Below are 20,117 nucleotides of genomic sequence, written 5' to 3'. Positions count from 1 at the left end.
CTTAAATTCATATTTAAGATTTTTTTAAAGATGTTATCATCTGTTGTGGGCAGTTTTTCAGTGGCTTTTTAATAGTTAGTATTGATACTGAATTTATACTGTATAGACTTTTGTTTGCTGTCGGGCAAAAGACATGCAAAAGTTTTGCTAGAAGGGGTGCACTAGATCAAATTGTATATAAAAAATATTATATAATATTGCCAAAAAGTCTGAAAAAGTATTGCGATATTCCTGAAAGCAGTCTATTTCGTATTAATTTCTTTCAATAATTTTTTTGGTTGCATGCACTAAATATGCTGCACTTTAGCTTTCTGGTAGATTTGTGTTGCTACAATTCCTTTATTTTTAATAATGTCAATGTTTTGTCATCTCGCCAAGACAATAAATATAATGAAAATACCTTAAAATATTATGATTGTATTGCTATTTTATTGATAAAATTGCTACTAAACCTTAGAAAGTAACAGAGTGGGTCAACAAGTATATTAGGTCCACAGGTAGAGATTTCTGCACAAATTCATCTAAACGAGGCAAATTATTTGAATAACCGATTTTTAAAACATCAATGCAGACATGGACAATAAAACCAAAAATCTACTAAGACTATAATTACAATTGATATAATATAGTGGGTCTAAAATGAACCAGACTAAAATGCTGACACATAATCTTAAATAATAAAAGTCAGATAATAAGAGTCAGATTCTGAGAACTCTAATGTGAAGAGCGAAATTACTGAATTAACTCTGAGCTGATTGATGTATTTGTAGCTCAAAATAGATTTTCTCCATCGATAAACAAACACAAAGATTTCCAGACCAAATTTCCATGATTTTCCAAAACTTAATGGGTGTTTTTATTTTTCCAAAACTAATACAGGCCTGGAAATTAGTATTTTTAAATTCCATGACTTTTCCAGGGTTTAAATGACCATACGAAAAATAATAGGAATATGCTTGCTGAAATCCTAAAACCTGATGCCACAAAGGCAAATCAACCAGACACCCAGTAATCTACAGCAGAACTGACAGTGTTAAGGAAGCACTTTTGACTTTTATCCAATTCGCTCTGTGATCAAGACTTCACAGGTCAAGAGCTTCATAGGCTCAGCAGGATTTCTTTTCATTCTGGCTGATGGGGAGGTCCTTGATGCTGCGTGCATCACAGTGAGAATAAAACACCAGTATTAAAAAAGTAAAACAGCTAAAAAAAGTGCTGCTCCTCAAAGATTCCCAGGAGAGTAAATGAGGTGTGTTTCTATGCCTAGGGTCTGTCGACAATCAACCAATAAGAAGTCATTATAGGATAAAAATCATGGTCCTTCAGGCATAAATGGGAGCTCACTGCATGCTCAGAGACTGACAGTCAGATCCATTACATAAACTCAGCATTCTTCTGCTAAACCCTTCAGGAGCTCTGAAGGATCATGTTCTTGCTGCCAGTCAGATGATGCAACACTACTGAGCTGAACGTACTTTCTTCTAGGTAATGACATACAGTACTGTGCAAAAGTTTTAGACACCTGTGGGAATTTCAGTAAAGAAAAATCTTATCTGTGCAGTAAGTGTTTATTATCTCAGTAAAACACATTAACTCAGCATTACAATAAATACAAACAGCAAAGTTTTCCTTAAAACATCCTAATCCTAATCTCTCCTCCTCATCGGAGTTTAACAGAGTTATTTATTTTTAGTTCTCATCATATTAATCAACACCTGGTTTGGTAAATGTGGTAAATCAGGTGAGCTGCTGACGGAACTGAACATAATGTACACATGTTGGCTGAGGAGAATCCAGGAGAAATCTGGAGAAATCTACACTTTGTTCTACAACTTGGCTCACAGGATATAACTTACTTATGGTTAAAAATGAGAAAAAAAATCATATGGTGCTTTTTTCAGGCAAAAACACTCATATTGCTAAAATAAACAGATTAGTGTAATTTGCTTAGGTGCCTAAAACTTTTGCACAGTACTGCACATGTATATTGTCGCTGTCCAATGAAAAACAAGCATCTTCAAAACAGCCACTTTACAGGAGAGAGAAAAAACCTTCTAAACTTTCAACAGAAGTCAATTAAAATGATTAAGTATTTCAATTGGTCCGTTCATCAGAAAAGGTAAAGTTTGTGTGTACAAATTATGTAGTAAACTAAAAGATCAACAAAAATTGAGATTCATTAGATAACGACAATATATATTCTCTATCATAATCTGAAGTGATGATGGTCTGTGGTAGCATCTATACTGAAAAAAAAACAGCATAGCCAGCTCAAGCTGGTCAAGCTAGTTAATTTTGACCTAGATTTTGAACATGGTACAGCTTGATGTTTTTTCGTGGTCTAAAAGTATGCAATCAAATTTTAAAACATTGAATAAAGAGCTCTCTCTTTTTTAGGTGTGAAGCTCTTGAGGGTTAGCAGGTTAAGGATCAAGAGGTAGTTGCAATAATAGCATATAGTACTATAAGGTACAACTAAAATCCTTTAATGTTCACAAAAATCATCAGAGCTCCTTATAATCCGGTGCTCCTTCCGTTTCAGTGAAGTTTCTCCAGCACTGAGGCTGGAGAAGTATTAGCATTAGCTGCTACCCACGCTTAGCGCTAGCTCTTTCGCTGTTCAGCGGTGAGTATATCGGACTGTGGTCTGTGTGTTTACCATGTTACACAAGCTACGTGGGACAAACCGCTAGCTGATAAACCCTGAGTGTTCTGGTAAGCCAGGGTATTATCATTATAGCGCTATCAAGCAGCATTTACTAGCACCAAGCGCTGCTGCTAAACGCATTGTTGAAAATATTGGGGAATCTAAGATTACTGTAAATGACCTGAAGCACTTTACTCACCCAAATAAACAGTTTTCAGAAGAAATATATATATACACACACATATATATATATATATATACACATATACACATATACACATATATATATATATATACATATATATACACATTTTATATTCATAAAACTGAACTGAATTGAATTAACGCTACATTTTTATTTTTACAAATTAAGGAAAACTGATTTAAAGGAAATTATTTTTAACTATATTATATTATATAAATTAATAATTCATTACATTCATTAAAATTTTCTATGGAAGCCCATTACTTTCACCTAAAATAAAAATCATTAAGTCCAGCTAAATGTTCTTATTCTTATTATTACGTTAAACCGCTCCCTCATTATTTTGAGATAGTATGTTGTTGTTTTGAGATAGAAGTCAATATTTTTACATATCTTGTAAAGATTTTGAGATACTAGTAGACTACAGAGACAGAAGCAGGTGAGTCTTTTGAAGCAAAAATCTGATGGTAACCTTGTACTTTTTTGGAAAATCATAAAATTTAAAGAATTAATGCTACGTTTATAATGCAGAAATGTTGTAAAATTTAAAGCAATTCCTGTTTCACTAACTTTACAGTAAATAAAAACATAAATAATTGGGTTCTTAAATACATTTTATAAAAAAAAAAAACAGGCCAATTTTGCCTGAAATAGTGATAAATTCGCGCTAATAAACGCTAAATTCTACAGAGGTAAAACCCCACGAATTGTGAAAAGTGGCGTTTTTTCGGTGGCTAACCAAAAATGCTAACCTAACGCTCCAGGCTGCTGAGGTAAGCGCAGCGCGCGCTCCTGTTTTTTCACACAGCGGTGACACAGCATCGGTTAAATTAATAAAATACCGGTAAAATAACCCAGAACCGGACTCACGTTCTCCGTGTCCCGCTCGTTCACGGTGGGTAGCGGCGTCCTGGTGGACATGTTGGGCTTCAGGCCGCGGAGGCGATGCGGGGAGGGACGGGGGTGAACGGCGGCGGTGTTGCGGCTCTCTGCTCCTCACAGCCCGTAATTAACCACACACAGCTCTAACGGGCGCTCCCGCGGCCCGGAGCCGGTCATCACGGCCCCCGGTATCCACACCAGCCTCGCCGAACCGGGCCCGGATCCAGCCGAAGGAGAAGCCGTGGAAGAGACGCCGGCGGTGCGGGACCGGGTCGGTATCAGACAGCGAGCTCCCGGTGCTGCGCGGAGGACGAAATGAGGTGGAGTGAATCAGAATAGTATTAACGCGCGGAGAGAGGTTTCGTTTCCCACCCGTATTCAGACAAGACCCGCCTTCCAAACAAGATTGGCTTGTTGGTGCACACGTCAGCCAATCACAGCAAAGATGACGCGATCTGTTAGCATATCCTGGCTCATGTTAGTGCAGTATGGGCGGGGATTGTCGAAACACAGGTGGAAAACAATAAAAGCTAAGGATGAGCAACTTATATTATTTATCGCGATAAAACAAAAACGACAAAGAAAATAAGCACATCACAAAATAAAAATGCAAATTTAACCTGATCCACCCCCCAAAAAACGTATCTATGCATTTATTTCCATGTATTAATTCGTGACCATTTTTTTAAATCTAATATTTTTTAAATATTTTAAATACTCTTTCTTTATTTTTGACAATTTTAGAAAATTTGAATATTTACACACTGCCAACAGTACCAAGTAATCTTATTTAATTTTCTAATTTATTAGACACTGCTTTTGGTATTTTTTTATTAACTGTCAGCCATAATCATCAACAATAAAATAAATAAACTAAAAAAATAGATCCCTCTGTGTGTAATACAGCTACATAATATGAGTTTCACATTTAAAAACTAAATTAAAGTAACTTAGTAAAGCATTTATTTGCAGAAAATTAGTTTAAATAATGAAAAAATATTCAGAGCTTCTAGACCTCAAATAATGCAAAAAACAATTTCATATTTATTTAGAAACAACAATATTAAATATAATCGAGAGGAAGATGGATGATCACAAGCCATCGAACCAAACTGAACTGCTTGAAATATTGCACCAGGAGTAAAGGCATAAAGTTAATCAAAAGCAGTGTGTAAGACTGGTGAAGGAGAAATTTATGCCAAAACACATGAAAACTGTGATTAAAAATCATGGTTATTCAACTAAATATTGTTTTCTGAACTCTTAAAACATTAATTGATGTATCTGCATTTATTTCCATTATGTATCAAGCCATCATAATTATGTCCTTTAATCTGACATTTTAAATCCATATTTTTTCCCTTTCTTTATTTTATAACCACTGAAACTTGGTATTTTTGACAATGTTTGTAAATAACAGACAATACAAAAAATTACAAAAGATTACCTGTATCATAAACGTTATAAATGTGAAAAATTTAAGTATTATACCAGAGCACAGAAAATACATATATGACTTCCATAGGAAGTTGTAGTTTCCCAGACAGTCCGGGAAACTGACCTCCAATCAATATTTCCATTTAAATGCTCTCATTCTGTCAGTGCTTTAAAACAAGTTTATTTTCTGTTCAAAGAGTCTAACAACAATATGAGCCAAACTGTATATCAGGTAATACAGAACATAATTTGACAGGGGTCGTATTGTTTTGGGTATAAATTCTGGTACCACCATCTACATTCTCTCTATCCAGACAGAACCATCAGACAGCACTAAAAGGGATGTTACTGCCATCTGCTGAAAATCAACAGTGATGCAAGCTCACATTCAACATTCAATCTCAGGCCTACAACACAGGTACTTAAACACAGACATTTTTAAAATCATGTTTAACATTTACATCAGGAACCCATTCACAAGATGTATATGGTAAAAACACAAGGAAATTAGTCAAAAAAAATACAGGTGTGTTTTTTGCTTTTTGCTATGAACTGCATTTGTACTCTATATACTTGATTACTTGTCTACACTGCTGGACTCTTTTTTCACAATAAAATAATTAATACATTTGTTACATTATCTATTTTCTGTAGAGTATGTGATTTCTGTCATGTAAAAAAAAAAAACATATATATATATATATATATATATATATATATATGAGGTCACTTCCTCTGGCAGGAGTCATGTGGTTGTGAGATATAAATGAAGAAAATGTATTCACTGATTTTTTTTTTTTTAATTGGGAAAGCCTTTTAATAACCCAATATATTTATAGAGTTATAGCAGTTGAGTGCTAAAGTTCAGCAACCTACCTGCTGTTGCTGTTTAACTAGTTAATTTTAGGATACTAGGATGTATTTTATTGTGTGTCTGTTGATTGTGCTGCCAACTTGCCTGTGATTTTCAGAGCCTTTTAAGCCCCCTTCAGCCTTAGCAGAATCAGGACATCCTACCCCTAAAAGTACACTAGCTAAACAGAGGGGTAGAGCTAAGTAAGGGTTTAAATGGGACTGGGCCTAAGTCACATCATTCCATGCTTCAAATATGTTTGTTGAGATGTTTAGACTGACGACACTGTTGTTTGAAAGAGAACAGGTTGATTTGTGTGTCTGAACAATCTCACTGTTCCCAACACTCCAATGGAAACAGTGACAGTCAAAAAACAAAGGTTATGTGTCCAAATCAGTTGGGATTGTTGGGCCTTAGTAAGTTAATGAAATGCTCCAGTTCAGTGTGAGGTCTTGAAACTCATACATGTTATCAAAACATGTGAAATTGGTCATCTTGACTGACTTGACTGATGATTGTAGGTTGACAAAAGTCAGCCATTTTGTACTGCCTAAACTGACTTGAAATGCTGTTGGTGTGATGCTACCTAGTGGGCACATAGGTACACACAAAACTCCTGTAGTTATCAGGAATTACCCCACATCTCTCTAATTTAAAACCCCACACTCCATTTAAAAGGCTGTGCTTGCAGCAACCTTATCAGTCTCAGCTGAACAGAGTTTGATGACAGATTAAGTCACATGACCCAAATCAGTATCTTTAAAAAGGCTGAAATGGATTGGTTATTGCCTGTTGGTTTTGGAAGTAATGTGTATCTTGCTTGCTTGGCTGTGTTTATATGCCTGTTGAAAGATGAAGAGGTGATTATTTGACCACTGTACTTTTGTTAACTTTGTACAGTTGGTGACCATGGCTTAAAATGTTCTGTCTTTACAGGTCCTATTTATTTTTCTTGTTTTTTCTTCTCTGGGAAAGTGCTAGAGGATTTGGAGGTAAGAGAGCATCAGAAACACTTAAATAAGGTAACTATTAACTAGTATCCTGTTTGTATCCTTATGTTTCTTTTCTTCTTTTTCCTCTTAGTTTGGAATGAACTGCCTGCTCAAATCTGGCATCGTAGTGAGGAGAAAACCATTCAAGATCCACCTTCTCTTTCTTCTGAGCAGCAAGCCAATAGTGTTCCAAGTGGAGTCCAGTCCATTGAGCATGAAGCCACAAACTCTGATGGTTCAAGTAACGCACCTACAAGGCATGTCCGATTAAAACCCAACGGTCTGGGTGTTTCCTCCTTTGGCGACGAACTCCATGCAACTGATGCCCAAAGTGCTGGGAGACCGTCTTCTCCTACTCCGGGTTTCCAAAGTCCTCGTCCATCAAAATATTTTATTTTATCTTCTCCTAGGAGACTGTACCCTTCGAGTCTTGTGGGCTTGCCAGCGAGGGACTCTCTATTGCCTCAGCAAAATGGTTATTCAAGTGGTTTTGCTTCTGGAAGACCAAGCACCCAAATGCCACCTCACAATGCTAACAATGCTTTTCAGTCTATGTGGTCACAGGTGCTGAGCAGCCAATCAGCTAGTAGGCCTACATTCCAATCCTGGATGTCAAACCTTGTGGCCCCATCCAACGGTTTCATAAGCAATACATTTTCATCTCCGCCAGACCATATTGGGAATGACCTCTCAGGTTATTCAAATGGTTTGTTTTCTGCAAGAAAAGGCAGTCAAACACAGTATGACCCTCCACTTCAAATCCAGAAATCCAACCGTGTGGCCACATTCCAGAATTCAGGAAGCACATCTCTGCCATTACAGCAGGCTGGGTATAGTGATCAGTCAAAAAAAGACTGGCTAGAGGTGAAGAGAATCCCATTTGGTAGTGAGGCTCCATCCCAGAGTTTAGGACGTGTACCAGTGCAATCACAGCAAGATAACTATGGCATTCCATCTAAATGGTCTGCTTTTCAGTTGCAGGGCATCCCCTCAGCTTCTCGACCTGCACTACAGACCCAGCCTTCAGATTTTGTGGCCCCCTCACGTACTGTAGGAAGTGCTCCAGTGCCATCACAAGAGGACAATCTGGCTCAACCTGCTTTAGAGGTACAGAGAATCCTATTAACTAGTCGGCCAACATCCCAGGCCCAGTCTTCAAACTTTCTGACCCCATCCCAAATTTCAGGAAGTGCTCCAGTGCCATTACAGCAAGATGGCTATGGTATTCCATCATGGTGGTCTACTCCACAGGTACAGGGCATCCCCTCAGTTTCTCAGCTTGCACTAAAGAAACAGCAATCAAACCTTGTAGTGCCATCCCAGAGTTTAGTAAGTGCACCAGTGCCACCATGGCAAGAAAGCTATGGCATGCCCTCTAGGTGGTCCTCTTCACAGGTACAGGGCATCCCCTCAGCTTCTCGGCCTTTGCTACAAAACCAACCTTTAAATTTTGTACTCCCATCCCAGAGTTTAGGAAGTGCACCAGTGCCATCACAGCAAGATGGCTATGGTATTCCGTCATGGTGGTCTGCTCCAGAGGTCCTCCCGTCAGCTTCTTGGCCTGCACTACAGACCCAGCCTTCATATATTCTGGCCCCATCCCAGGGTTTAGGAAGTGCACAACTGCAATCACAGCAAGATCGTGATGGCTTTCAGTCTAGATGGCCTGCTGCAGAAATTAAGAGTATCTTCTTAAACAGGCCCAGGTTCCAGAATCAAGCATCAAACCTTGTGGCCCCATCCCAGAGTGTAGCAGTTTCACCACAGCCGCTACAGGAGGATCGATATGGCTTTCAGTCTTGGAGTTCTGGCTTACAGATGCAGGGCATCCCATCAGCTACTTTGCCTGTGCTTCAGACACAGCCATCAAACCTTGTAGCCCCATTCCAGAGTTTAGGAAGTGCACCAGTACCATCACCGCAAGATGGCGACAGCTTTTACACTAGATGGCCTGCTGCAGAAATTCCAAATGTCCCATCATCTGCTCAGCCTATATTCCAGGGCCGTTTATCAGACATTGTGGCTTCACATGAGCATTTATCAGGTGCTTCTCTACCATCGCAACACAATCGCTATGGTCCTGAGTCTAGTTTCTTTAATTCAAAGGAGCAGAATATCGCTCGGCCTAGGTGGCCTGAACGAGTCCCCTCAGCTAGTCAACCTCCCCAGTTTGGCCCAATGTTTCAAACCCAGGCATCACAGGAAAGAACCAGTGTGTTTAGTTCTCTTTCTCAAAACCAGGCCAGAGTTGACCCTTCAGAACATGTTCTATGTTTTAAAGTGTCATCGGCTGCACTTGCTGATGCAGTGCAATCCAACAAGCCAGGGATCCAACCTCAGAGTTTGGAGAGTCTTCAGTATAACTCTACCGCTTCAAGCAGCCTTCCTTCCTCGTCTCAAAGTCAAAATGCCTCAGCTTTAACTGCAGCTCAAACTCAGAGTGGTGTCCAGTCTCCAGCTGTTAACCATAGTAGTTTTCTTCCCTCATCCCAGACACCAGCCAACTCGACAGCTTCTGCGGCCGAAAGTGTATCTACACCCCCCGTCCAGACTTCTGCTGAACACCTCGCCTCAGACCTCAGCAAACAGATCCCAGGTGATGTGTGGACTGAGCTAACCGAACGTGATCTTGATTAATAACAGTTTCAAATGTCAAGCTCAAGCAACTGCACATTTTATTTGTGAAGCTGTTTTGTCTTTAATAAAGGCGATTCTGACAATCCTGTATCTGGTTTAGTTTCTGAATTGAAGGTCTAATCCATTCTTGCTTGACTTGTTTTTTTTGCTCTTGTCAGATTTTTCTAAACACCTTGGGTTTACTGGACGGGGATTAAGCCATGTCGTAGGCTACATTTTCCTTTTCTTTCAGTGAAAAATCTATGTTTAAAATGTTGTGAAGAGAGAGGCCCCAGGGGTACTAAGGTAACTCCCAGGTTTTTTTTTTTTGCCAAGTAATTAATCTATTTTAAAGGTCAGTGTGTTGCTCTCTGTTGTAAATGTAGCACTGAGTGGTCATAATGTGTAATCTGTTTTCTGAAGAGAAATTATTTTCTGAGAAATTGGGATATTTGGAAAGTTGATGGTCTCTTAAATTTCATGCTTTTTTTAAGGGTGAAACCTACAGATTTTATAGGATAAATGTATCTATTTACTGGGCTGGTGTGTCTTACTTTCACTTTCAAATCTGCATTCAACTGTTGAAATTGAATGATCTTAAAAGTAGGTGGGAAATTAATTCTATTTTCTGAAGAGACCAATAGATTATTCTCCATTCATGACACTATTTGGTATTGAGCCACCAGGTACCCTATTTAACAATCTCAGAAGTAATAAGACCTATATGGAGAGGTTGGGCACGTGGATTTGCCTGATTGTGTGTGAGTCCCTTAATTGTTTACGGTATGATGTTGGAGTGATGTGATATATTTGTGGACCGTAAATATGTAGAGATTGATCGAAGCAGGTCTGGGGGTGGGGGAAACAAGGAGAGGGACAGAGAATGTATGTTGTGTTCAATTCTATGTCCACTTAAAAAGAAATTATTTAACTGTTCTGAAAAGGTGAGTTCCAGCCACTCATGCTCCGCTCCCAGGCGACGGCGTGAGAACATCTGAGATTCGAGCTTTTTCTATCCTCCCTTTAAACCATAATGTTAAACAATCTTCTGTAAATCATATAAACTTTTCATATATTTTTTATCACTGTGTTCATCTGATATGATATATTTAAAATATAAAAACATTTGAAATTGCTGATTCCAAAAACAAATGATTTATAACCAAAAATCAGGAAAACTTTCCCGTACTGCTGTAGACGGGTCATTGGGACTAGGGTAGGAATCTACAGTAGAGGCTCGTGAGGAACGAGGGGAGGGGGTTTGGGTGGTGCACTACAGCTGAAATACTGCAGGTGGTGCAGTACACTGATCACACACCCCCCCCCCCCCCCCCCAGTCCTGTCCACACATGCCCACTTCTCTCACCTCCTGCTTTGATCTACAGTATCTCAGTTGTTTTTCTCCTCCTTGCTTTGATATCTCCTACCTGAAGCTTTAATCACTCCGAAATCGTGCGAAATTATTCAACCCCTTAGTCACAAACAACATTAGTACTTAGGAAAACTCTCTTTCCCTCAAGACAGAAGAGTATACTTACAGTTTATTTTAAATATATATTATGCAGTATGTATAATAGGATCAATGTTCTTAAAGTAGACATAAGCAGTGTACTATTTCAATACTTCTCAAGACTTAATTGGCCCAATTTTAGTATTTAAAAAAAAACTTATACTTTTAAGTATAAGCTTTAGGAGTGCAATTAATACACTATGAGAACACAACAAGTTTACTAATATGATCAACAATTAAACTTAGATGTAAACTTGTAATGAACATATAAGGCAGGAATACTTGTACTTTTGTATAATTGTACTTTTCTTTAATATTTCTTGATATATATCAAAAGATTAAACACGAGTGCTGTATATGCCTAATATACTTTGACTTTTCTGTATACTTGTCACTGATACATACAAAAAAGTAAATAAAAGCATGCTTGCTTAATTTTACAATATACTAAAAGTGCACTTAAATAAACATCTTTTTGTAAGGGATGGCAGTAATAACATAAAGAACAGGGGTGAATGAACGTGTGCTGGATGTTGATCTACCTCCTTTATTTGGGTGAGTAAAGCACTTCTGTTTATTTACAGTAAGATTAGATTCCCAGATTTAAACTAAGGCTGGGTGCAGCAGCATTAGCTACACTGAGGAACCCTGAGGGTTTCAGTAAGCCAGGGTGATATTAGCTATCCGTTCATCTGATGTAGTTTGTTTTAACACGGTAAACACACAGACTACAGTCCGATATACTCACCTCTGAACAGTGAAAGAGCTAAGTGGCTAATGCTAACACTGCTCCAGTCTGGGTGCTGTAGAACTAAACTGAAACTCCTGTATAACTCTGTACTTCAGTGGAGAGTCTTTACTGCTCCTTAATACCTGACTGATAGAATTCATACATAAGGAGCACCAGATTATAAGCAGCTCTGATGATGATTTTTGGAAAATTAAAGGATTTTAAATGTGATTTAAGGTCCAACGTCTCATAAGTGGAGGTGTTTAAAAACTCTGACGTATATTTTCAGCATCTTCACAGCAAAGAGACAGCGGTAAACGACAACTCCAGCAGTGCTGATGCCGTGTCTGATTAACTCACTGTACCATCAGCACAATATATCATTATAAAACAGGGTAAAGGGTGATAATAATTTTTTTTGGTCTATTTATCATGTTGTGTTTCCACTCTTTTTCCTCCCTCTATACTAACTCACTCACCACCAGAGGGCAGAGTTTTTCTTTATTCGATCAGAAGAGACACTTTTTCAGCACTGCAGACTCATTACTCTGCAAAGAAATAAGATTTTAGCAACTTAAATAAACAATAATTCACATTAAATATCTAACTTATGAGGAATACTGTGCTGTCTCATCCAGCCACAGTGTGAAAGAGTTATTATAGAGTATTTTTGTTGAGTGATTCATAAGCAGTCGGATTAATGTTATTATAATAGTTATTTTACAGTCTGTCAAGGTTAAATATTTGGTTAAATTTAGTAAAAAGCTTTGTGTTTGTTTTCAGTGCTCAGCATTATCAGTAAGAGTCTGAACTAAGAGACTAAATCTGCAGAGCGCTGGTGAAACAGCTCTCCAGCTTGGCAGGAGGAAGAGCATTGCTGGAATTCTGCATCTGATCTGCAGGATCACTGCTGGACTGGATGATAGTAGCTGTTTCTATGAAACTCATGGGGGAAGAAGAGCATTCTGCATTCCTCTCCACGGTAACAAACATTTATCTCCTTATTTTTCATCACATAATCAGAATCCATTATTTTCACAAATCAATGTGACACAATAAAAAAATGAATTATTTCCATTGTTTTCTGCCATTCTATTGAATTTTATAGACATTCCTACAATGATTTGTGACTTTGTGATTTGTGATGATTCCACTGTTTATCACTTCAAAGCGCAGCAGAAAGTTATGAAATAGCTGAATTTTTGGAAGAGAAACCTGAACAAATCCCTTTCCCTTCCTTTCCCACTCCACTCAAAAATGGGGTATTTAAAATTTAGGCCCTCAAAATACAGCCAATGTGGGAACATATGAATCTAAAATAGGAATATACAGACTATAAGCTGCACCTAAAATCCTTTAATTTACCACAAAAAAATCATCATCAGAGCTGCTTATAATCCGGTGCTCCTTATGTATGAATTCTATCAGTCAGGTATTAAGGAGCAGTAAAGACACTCCACTGAAGTACAGAGTTATACAGGAGATTCAGTTTAGTTTAGTCTAAGCTTTTCTGAATGCTAGCCTTAAGCTAATGCTACAGCACAGCTGCAGAGATCAGCAGGGGACTCTTTTCGGCGCAACACCAGCGAACTCCGGTCGGTTCGCGTTCTGGATTCTTCTTCTTCAGAGAGGATCATTAAAGTATTTAAACAGGTGAAAACTCTTATCAGTCTGGTGATGTTGAGCAGTGTAAACTGTGTTAGAGCTGTAAAATGCAGATAATAAGAGAAAGTGAGATTTTACTGTTCAGAAGCAGCAGTGTACTGGGGTGGGAGGAGTGAGAAACTGAATGGAAGTCAGGCTGCTGCAGCTGAACAGCAGATTATTTTCTCATGTTAGCTGTTGGTGAGAGAGTTATGGCTCTGGAACGGCAGCAGGAACGTCTCTGGCTGCAGTGCAGTAACTCTCTGATGCTGGTTGAGGCCTGAGGTTCTGTATCTTGTCCTCATATAGATATAAAGGAGTCGACGTTAGCATTTGGTTTATTATAAAAGCTTTGGCTGTGCCTATGTGGTCTACAGTACCTGTAAAAAGCTTTAACACACCTTAAATCCAGTGTTTCCTCATTATTTTAAAATGTTCTGCACTGTAGCTTAATACTAAATTCATCTAAACCAGTTAACAGCTGTGCTGAACTCATCAAGAGTTAATTACTTGAATTTCTTGTCTCTTAATAAAGTGTTTGAGAGCATCAGTTAAAGTAAAGTAGTGAAGAGGTAGAGTTACAGGTATACAGTGAATAGTGAATAATTCAGTTCTAATCCAGGTTATGAGAACCAACAACTACTTAACTAAGTAAAGAACAAAAAATGACCTTTAGAAGAAATTAAGGTCAATCAATCAGAAAAGAAGAATTTCAAGACGTTTGAAAGTGAGGTCAAGTACAGTCACTGCAAAAAAGACCATCAAAAACATTATAATGATGAAACTGGCACTCATCGGGACCGCCAAAGGAAAGGAAGAGTAAAAGCACCTAAATTCTTCAGAGTATGTTGGTTTGTTTAACACTGTTTTTATGTCACTACATTATTCCTTTTGTGTTTCTTCATAATCTGGATCACACGCTGAAGTACGTGAGCTGTACAGGACTGGGATAGTAACATTAGCCAAGCTAACAGAGCCTTAGCAATTGTTCATCTTGAGTGGAACTGCTGAGGTAAATGTATGATTCAGTTTACACCTGCCGATATTTGGTTGGAACAAAAATGTGGTTTTGGCTCAGAAAAACTGAACCTTGATTAAATTCTGGTCTGGTTTGTTTGCAGAATGAAAACACTTTTCTAGATGATTCAGACTTTTAGACCAATTACAGGAACTGTTCTCAGTCCAGCAGGAACCCATGCTAATCAGATCAGTGTTATTAAAGAACAGGGTGGGAGGAGGAGAGCGATAAAGTATGTACAGAAACAGATATAGAACTACAGATCCTAATGGTATTGATTAGTATATATTATTATTATTATTATTATACAGTATGTTGTGTGTTTTATTATCAGTATTGTGAAACAGGAGCAGCAGCTGGAATTAGGAAGTGAGTTTTAGTGAAGCTCTTTTCAGAGTCTGATTCCTCTGTTTGCTCCAACAAGTCAATAAAATCCGCTGGAATTCAGAACATCTCAGGAAGCCGAGATACGGGAGAGCAGGGTGGAGGAATTTAATCAGGGATAAAGTGATCCCGCTATTACAGCTCCAGCCCTGCATACCTCAAACACCACCACCCCCACCAACCCCACCCCCCCGACTAAAAACACCCCGTCTCTGACTAAAAACACCACCCTGAGTAAAAACACCCCACCCCGACTAAAAACACCACCCCACCAACCCCCCCAACCTGACTAAAACCACCACCTCTCTGACTAAAAACACCACCCCCACCAACAACCCGACTAAAAACACCACCCTCACCAACCCCCCCACTAAAAACACCACCCCCACCAACCCCCCCCGACTAAAAACACCACCCCCACCAACCCCCCCACTAAAAACACCACCCCCACCAACCCCCCCCGACTAAAAACACCACCCCCACCAACCCCCCCACTAAAAACACCACCCCCACCAACCCCCCCCGACTAAAAACACCACCCCCACCAACCCCCCGACTAAAAACACCACCCCCACCAACCCCCCCGACTAAAAACACCACCCCCACCAACCACCCGACTAAAACCACCACCTCTCTGACTAAAAACACCACCCCCACCAACAACCCGACTAAAAACACCACCCCCACCAACCCCCCCGACTAAAAACACCACCCCCACCAACCCCCCCGACTAAAAACACCACCCCATCAACCCCCCGACTAAAAACACCACCCCCACCAACCCCCCCGACTAAAAACACCACCCCCACCAACCCCCCGACTAAAACCACCACCTCTCTGACTAAAAACACCACCCCCACCAACCCCCCCGACTAAAAACACCACCCCCACCAACCCCCCGACTAAAAACACCACCCCACCAACCCCCCCGACTAAAAACACCACCCCCACCAACCCCCCCGACTAAAACCACCACCTCTCTGACTAAAAACACCACCCTCACCAACCCCCCGACTAAAAACACCACCCCCACCAACCCCCCGACTAAAAACACCACCCCCACCAACCCCCCCGACTAAAAACACCACCCCCACCAACCCCCCGACTAAAAACACCACCCCCACCGACCCCCCCGACTAAAAACACCACCCCCACCAACCCCCCGACTAAAAACACCACCCCCACCAACCCCCCGACTAAAAACACCATCCCCACCAACAACCCGACTAAAAACACCACCCCCACCAACCCCCCGACTAAAAACACCACCCCCACCAACCCCCCGACTAAAAACACCACCCCCACCAACAACCCGACTAAAAACACCACCCCCACCAACCCCCCGACTAAAAACACCACCCCCACCAACCCCCCGACTAAAAACACCACCCCCACCAACCCCCCGACTAAAAACACCCCACCCCCCGAATAAAAACACCCCGTCTCTGACTAAAAACACAACCCTGAGTAAAAACACCCCACCCCCGACTAAAAACATCATCTTTCTGACTAAAAACACCACCCTGAGTAAAAACACCCCACCCCCCGACTAAAAACACCACCCCCACCAACCCCCCGACTAAAAACACCATCCCCACCAACCCCCCGACTAAAAACACCCCACCCCCCGACTAAAAACACCACCCACCCTGAGTAAAAACACACCCATCCCGACTATAAACACCACCTCTCTGACTAAAAACAACACATACACTTGCCTAACATTAGTGCACAGCATAACAAAAAAAGACAAATTTCAATGCAGGGATATTAAACATAGTGAATTAAATCTCTCCAGCTGATTATCTGAACTCATGAATGAACAGAACGTGTTAGCATTAGCATTAGCGAGTGAAGCCAGAACAGAGGCTATTTAGAGGAAGAGAATTCTGGGGGAAGAGGTGAGGAACTGAAACCTTATTGGATGGTATTTAAAACGAAAAAAAAAAGTGTATGAGGTCACTCGTTACTTTTGGCGAACACTGCTTTCTAAAGTGGCTCTCGCAAAAACACACCTTCTCACACTCTCACACACACACTCACAAAAACACACACACACTAGCTCACACTGAGGAACACTCGCACACACACCACACACACACACACACACTCACAGTGCAGAACAGAGTGTATGTATCAGGGTACTGCGCTGTGGTGCGCTGGTACCAGTGTAAATATATGAAATATATTAAATACAGACGCTGTTCACCAGCCAGATAATCTATACTTCCTGCCTGGAACTGGAACCAGCGGCTCAAACTGGCCAATTACTGAACTCCATTACACATCCGACCAGTTATACCTGAGAAGGACTATTGTGTAAACAGTGAGTAAACCCTCCAGAATTTCATCATTTTCTGCAGAAATTTGTAATAAAATGTGATTCAGGTCAAGAGTATTGATAAAACTAATATAGTGAATAAAAGTATATTAAAGTATATTAAGCATTATTATACTATAGAGCACTAAAGTACTAAAGTGTTCTTGTAGCCTCATTATTATTAATCAGTATATTTAAAGAGAGATAAAATAGAACAACTTTTTTTGTACTAATTTAACTTTAATTGTATAAAAATAGTAGAAAAGTCTGACTTAAATTGTGCTGAATAAATAATAAAATACATCTGCAGATAATATCTCATAATCTAATCATCTAATCATCTAATAAACACAATAAATAAAATAACTGAAATCTAAAAGCATCCTCCTGAACCGGGTGGTTCTCTGTGTTCACATTACAGCGTCTTCAGAGAATTCAGACTCTTCTCGGCTCCCACTGAACTAATTGATGTCATGGAAATTCTGAGCTCATATTTTCCCTTATATTAGAATATATTTCACGGTTTTGGACTCTCAGCATGTTTTACTGAAACGACGGATCCATCAGAACCGGCTCATGTTTCAGCTCAGCACGCCCTGGTGAAAAAAAATACATACTTAACTGTACTCAGAACAGAAAAATGTATGCTGTAAATATACTAACAGATTAACTAAAATATATCAGAAGTACATTAATATTATGCTTTTATTAAATGTTTAAAAGTCAACTTTGATCATACTTTTACAAAAAAAAAGTACAATATAGTGTATTTAAAAAAAATAGACTGCTATGAAGTACACTTTTAGCTTAATTTAATTCAATATACTTCTAAAATACTTATTTTCAAATATACTTTTGTACATTTTCATTAAAGTGTGTTAAAAACAACTTTTACAGTAGTTCACTTAAAGTAAGAAGTATCACGTGACCGAATACAACCTAGACAGGCGCCAACAGTCAGACGTTCATCGCTATCTCGGTAACACAGGCGCCGTGCCGAGCCGAGCGTACACCCCCACTTATTACACACACATGAACACACAGCAGCACAAACCCAACTTTTACATCAACAATAAACAGAATAGTAAATAAAATAACATTGCTGTTCCCGTAAATGAGCTGCTGGAGCTCCTTCACAGCGTCAACCAGCAGCTCAGTTTCCTCTGCTGAGAAGAGTTTGTTGAACACGTCCAGGTAGCTGCACCGTTACAATAGCAATCCACCAAAGACAGAGCTCACCTGATCTACTCTTAAAGAGAATGATGAGCAAGAGACACTCTGATTGGTTCATTTCACGTTTCGCTCAAAATTAACCAGAATTAACCACACCCATGATTAATAAGAGATGTGATAGCAACGACACACTGCAATTTTGATTTTGCTCTCAAGCAGAAAGTGAGAAACAACTATTTTTTACTACAATAACAATCTATTATTTATCTCTGAAAAAAAATGTTTTGAACCAATAACAAAAGTTTCCTAAATTTCCTTCGGGATTAATAAAGTATCTATCCATCTCTCTAAAAGGCATTTTGCTGTACAACATGAAGATGTTTTCTTGCTTAATTCTGATTGGCTCTTTGACAGTTTGGAGAAGTTTATTTGGTGCTATTCTGGCTCAGGCAGGTGCTGTCACTGTGAACATGAGAGGTATAAGGGTAAATAAAACACTTCTACCAGTTTAAAAGGATTTCCTGATGGTAACGTTTGCTAAAGGGTGGGGGTTTGTTGCTCAGTGTTCCTGGCATGTCTCCTGTTTGTTGGGTAACCTGTAGTATTAGCAGATAGCTGTTAAAAGAGTTACTAATGTGGTTAGCAGCAGCTAATCTCTCCTAACACACATTTACTAAAACACCCCTCTGCATGTATTTTATAAATATTTCATTCAATAAATATACCCTGTGGGAATCCCTATAAAGTGTCACTTTCTGATTTAGACACATGCAACATTTTTATTCCTTTACTTCATAAATCAATTTTAGTATCATTAGCTCTGACTATGTATTTACCATATTTTACGGACTATAAGGCGCACTGTATTATAAGGCACATTTTAAGTCACAATAGTAAGAAACAAGGGTGTCGCCATGTTTCCCCTCTAATAGGGAAGCTGGAGAAGCATCTCCTAATTATGAGCAAATTAACTACAGGTTCCAATATCAATATCCCAATATACCAGGGACCCACTGTGACCCAACGTTAGAAGAAAATTGATGGATTGATTGGTGGATGGATTGGTGGATGGATTGATGGATAGATTGGTGGATGGATTGATGGATGGAATGGTGGATGGATTGATGGATGGAATGGTGGGTGGATTGTTACCTCTATGTGAAGATCTGCTCTACGGGTCTAAAACTTGCCCTGTTCTGGGGGTGTTACGGTTTTCCTGTTTTGTGCTCAATGATTCCGGCTGAGCTCCAAACCCACCAAAATCCTGATCAACAAGAAGCAGGTAAAGAGATAAATTAGTAAATTAATGTAAAAACTCTGCTACCTCTATCCGGACAGGATTAGTTTCTCAAGGGGGTTCTGGGTAATTTTCTCTTTTATGGGTTTTTTTATCCTCTGTGATTTTACTCCCGTCCAGAACGATCATGTAGGTGTTTATCTCAGACGTCCTCTGAGAAAATTACAGGCTGAATTATCTACTGTTTTTCTCTGAACTCCGTGCTCCTCCGGTAATTTTAGTCCTGTCCGGACGCACATCTCTGAGTTTCGTCTCCTCGCCTTTAATAAAATAGATATTTGTCCACTGCTGCACACCATAATTACAGTTTGGCCGTGCCACGGTTTCCACGGAGATCCACATTAAAAAACACACAACAGTGAGTGGAAATGGAGGAGCTACTGAACACTGTGATGTCATGTGACCGAGA

General features: G+C 39.5%; 2 protein-coding genes across 6 annotated transcripts in view; one reads left to right on the top strand and one right to left on the bottom strand.

The window, feature by feature from the left end:
- LOC103025141 (serine/threonine-protein kinase MARK1) overlaps window positions 1-4,077 on the bottom strand; it is a 63,102-nt gene extending 59,025 nt beyond the window's left edge. For all 5 annotated transcript variants that reach the window (XR_007429584.1, XR_007429583.1, XR_007429585.1 and 2 more), the window contains exon 1: window positions 3,723-4,077. Coding sequence is in view for 1 of the 5 variants with exons in the window: in XM_049472663.1 (XP_049328620.1) it covers window positions 3,723-3,773 (51 nt within the window). In the remaining 4 variants the exon portion in view is untranslated. The remainder of the gene's footprint in view (window positions 1-3,722) is intronic.
- Window positions 4,078-6,790: 2,713 nt separating this feature from the next.
- Window positions 6,791-9,741, top strand: zgc:171977 (protein piccolo). Its single transcript, XM_007239829.4, has 3 exons — window positions 6,791-6,884; window positions 6,961-7,016; window positions 7,108-9,741. The coding sequence occupies exons 1-3, from the start codon at window positions 6,877-6,879 to the stop codon at window positions 9,651-9,653; spliced, it is 2,610 nt and encodes an 869-aa protein (XP_007239891.3). The 5' UTR covers window positions 6,791-6,876; the 3' UTR covers window positions 9,654-9,741.
- Window positions 9,742-20,117: the final 10,376 nt, after the last annotated feature.

This window comes from Astyanax mexicanus, chromosome 25, assembly GCF_023375975.1.
Source record: "Astyanax mexicanus isolate ESR-SI-001 chromosome 25, AstMex3_surface, whole genome shotgun sequence".
Lineage (NCBI taxonomy): Eukaryota > Metazoa > Chordata > Actinopteri > Characiformes > Acestrorhamphidae > Astyanax > Astyanax mexicanus.
The sequence above is the reverse complement of the archived record's forward strand: the minus strand, read 5'-3'. Positions and strand labels throughout refer to the sequence as shown.

Coding starts and splice junctions, on each gene's coding strand:
- zgc:171977 (XM_007239829.4), top strand. Junction 7,017..7,107: donor AAGTGCTAGAGGATTTGGAG/GTAAGAGAGCAT, acceptor TTTTCCTCTTAG/TTTGGAATGAACTGCCTGCT.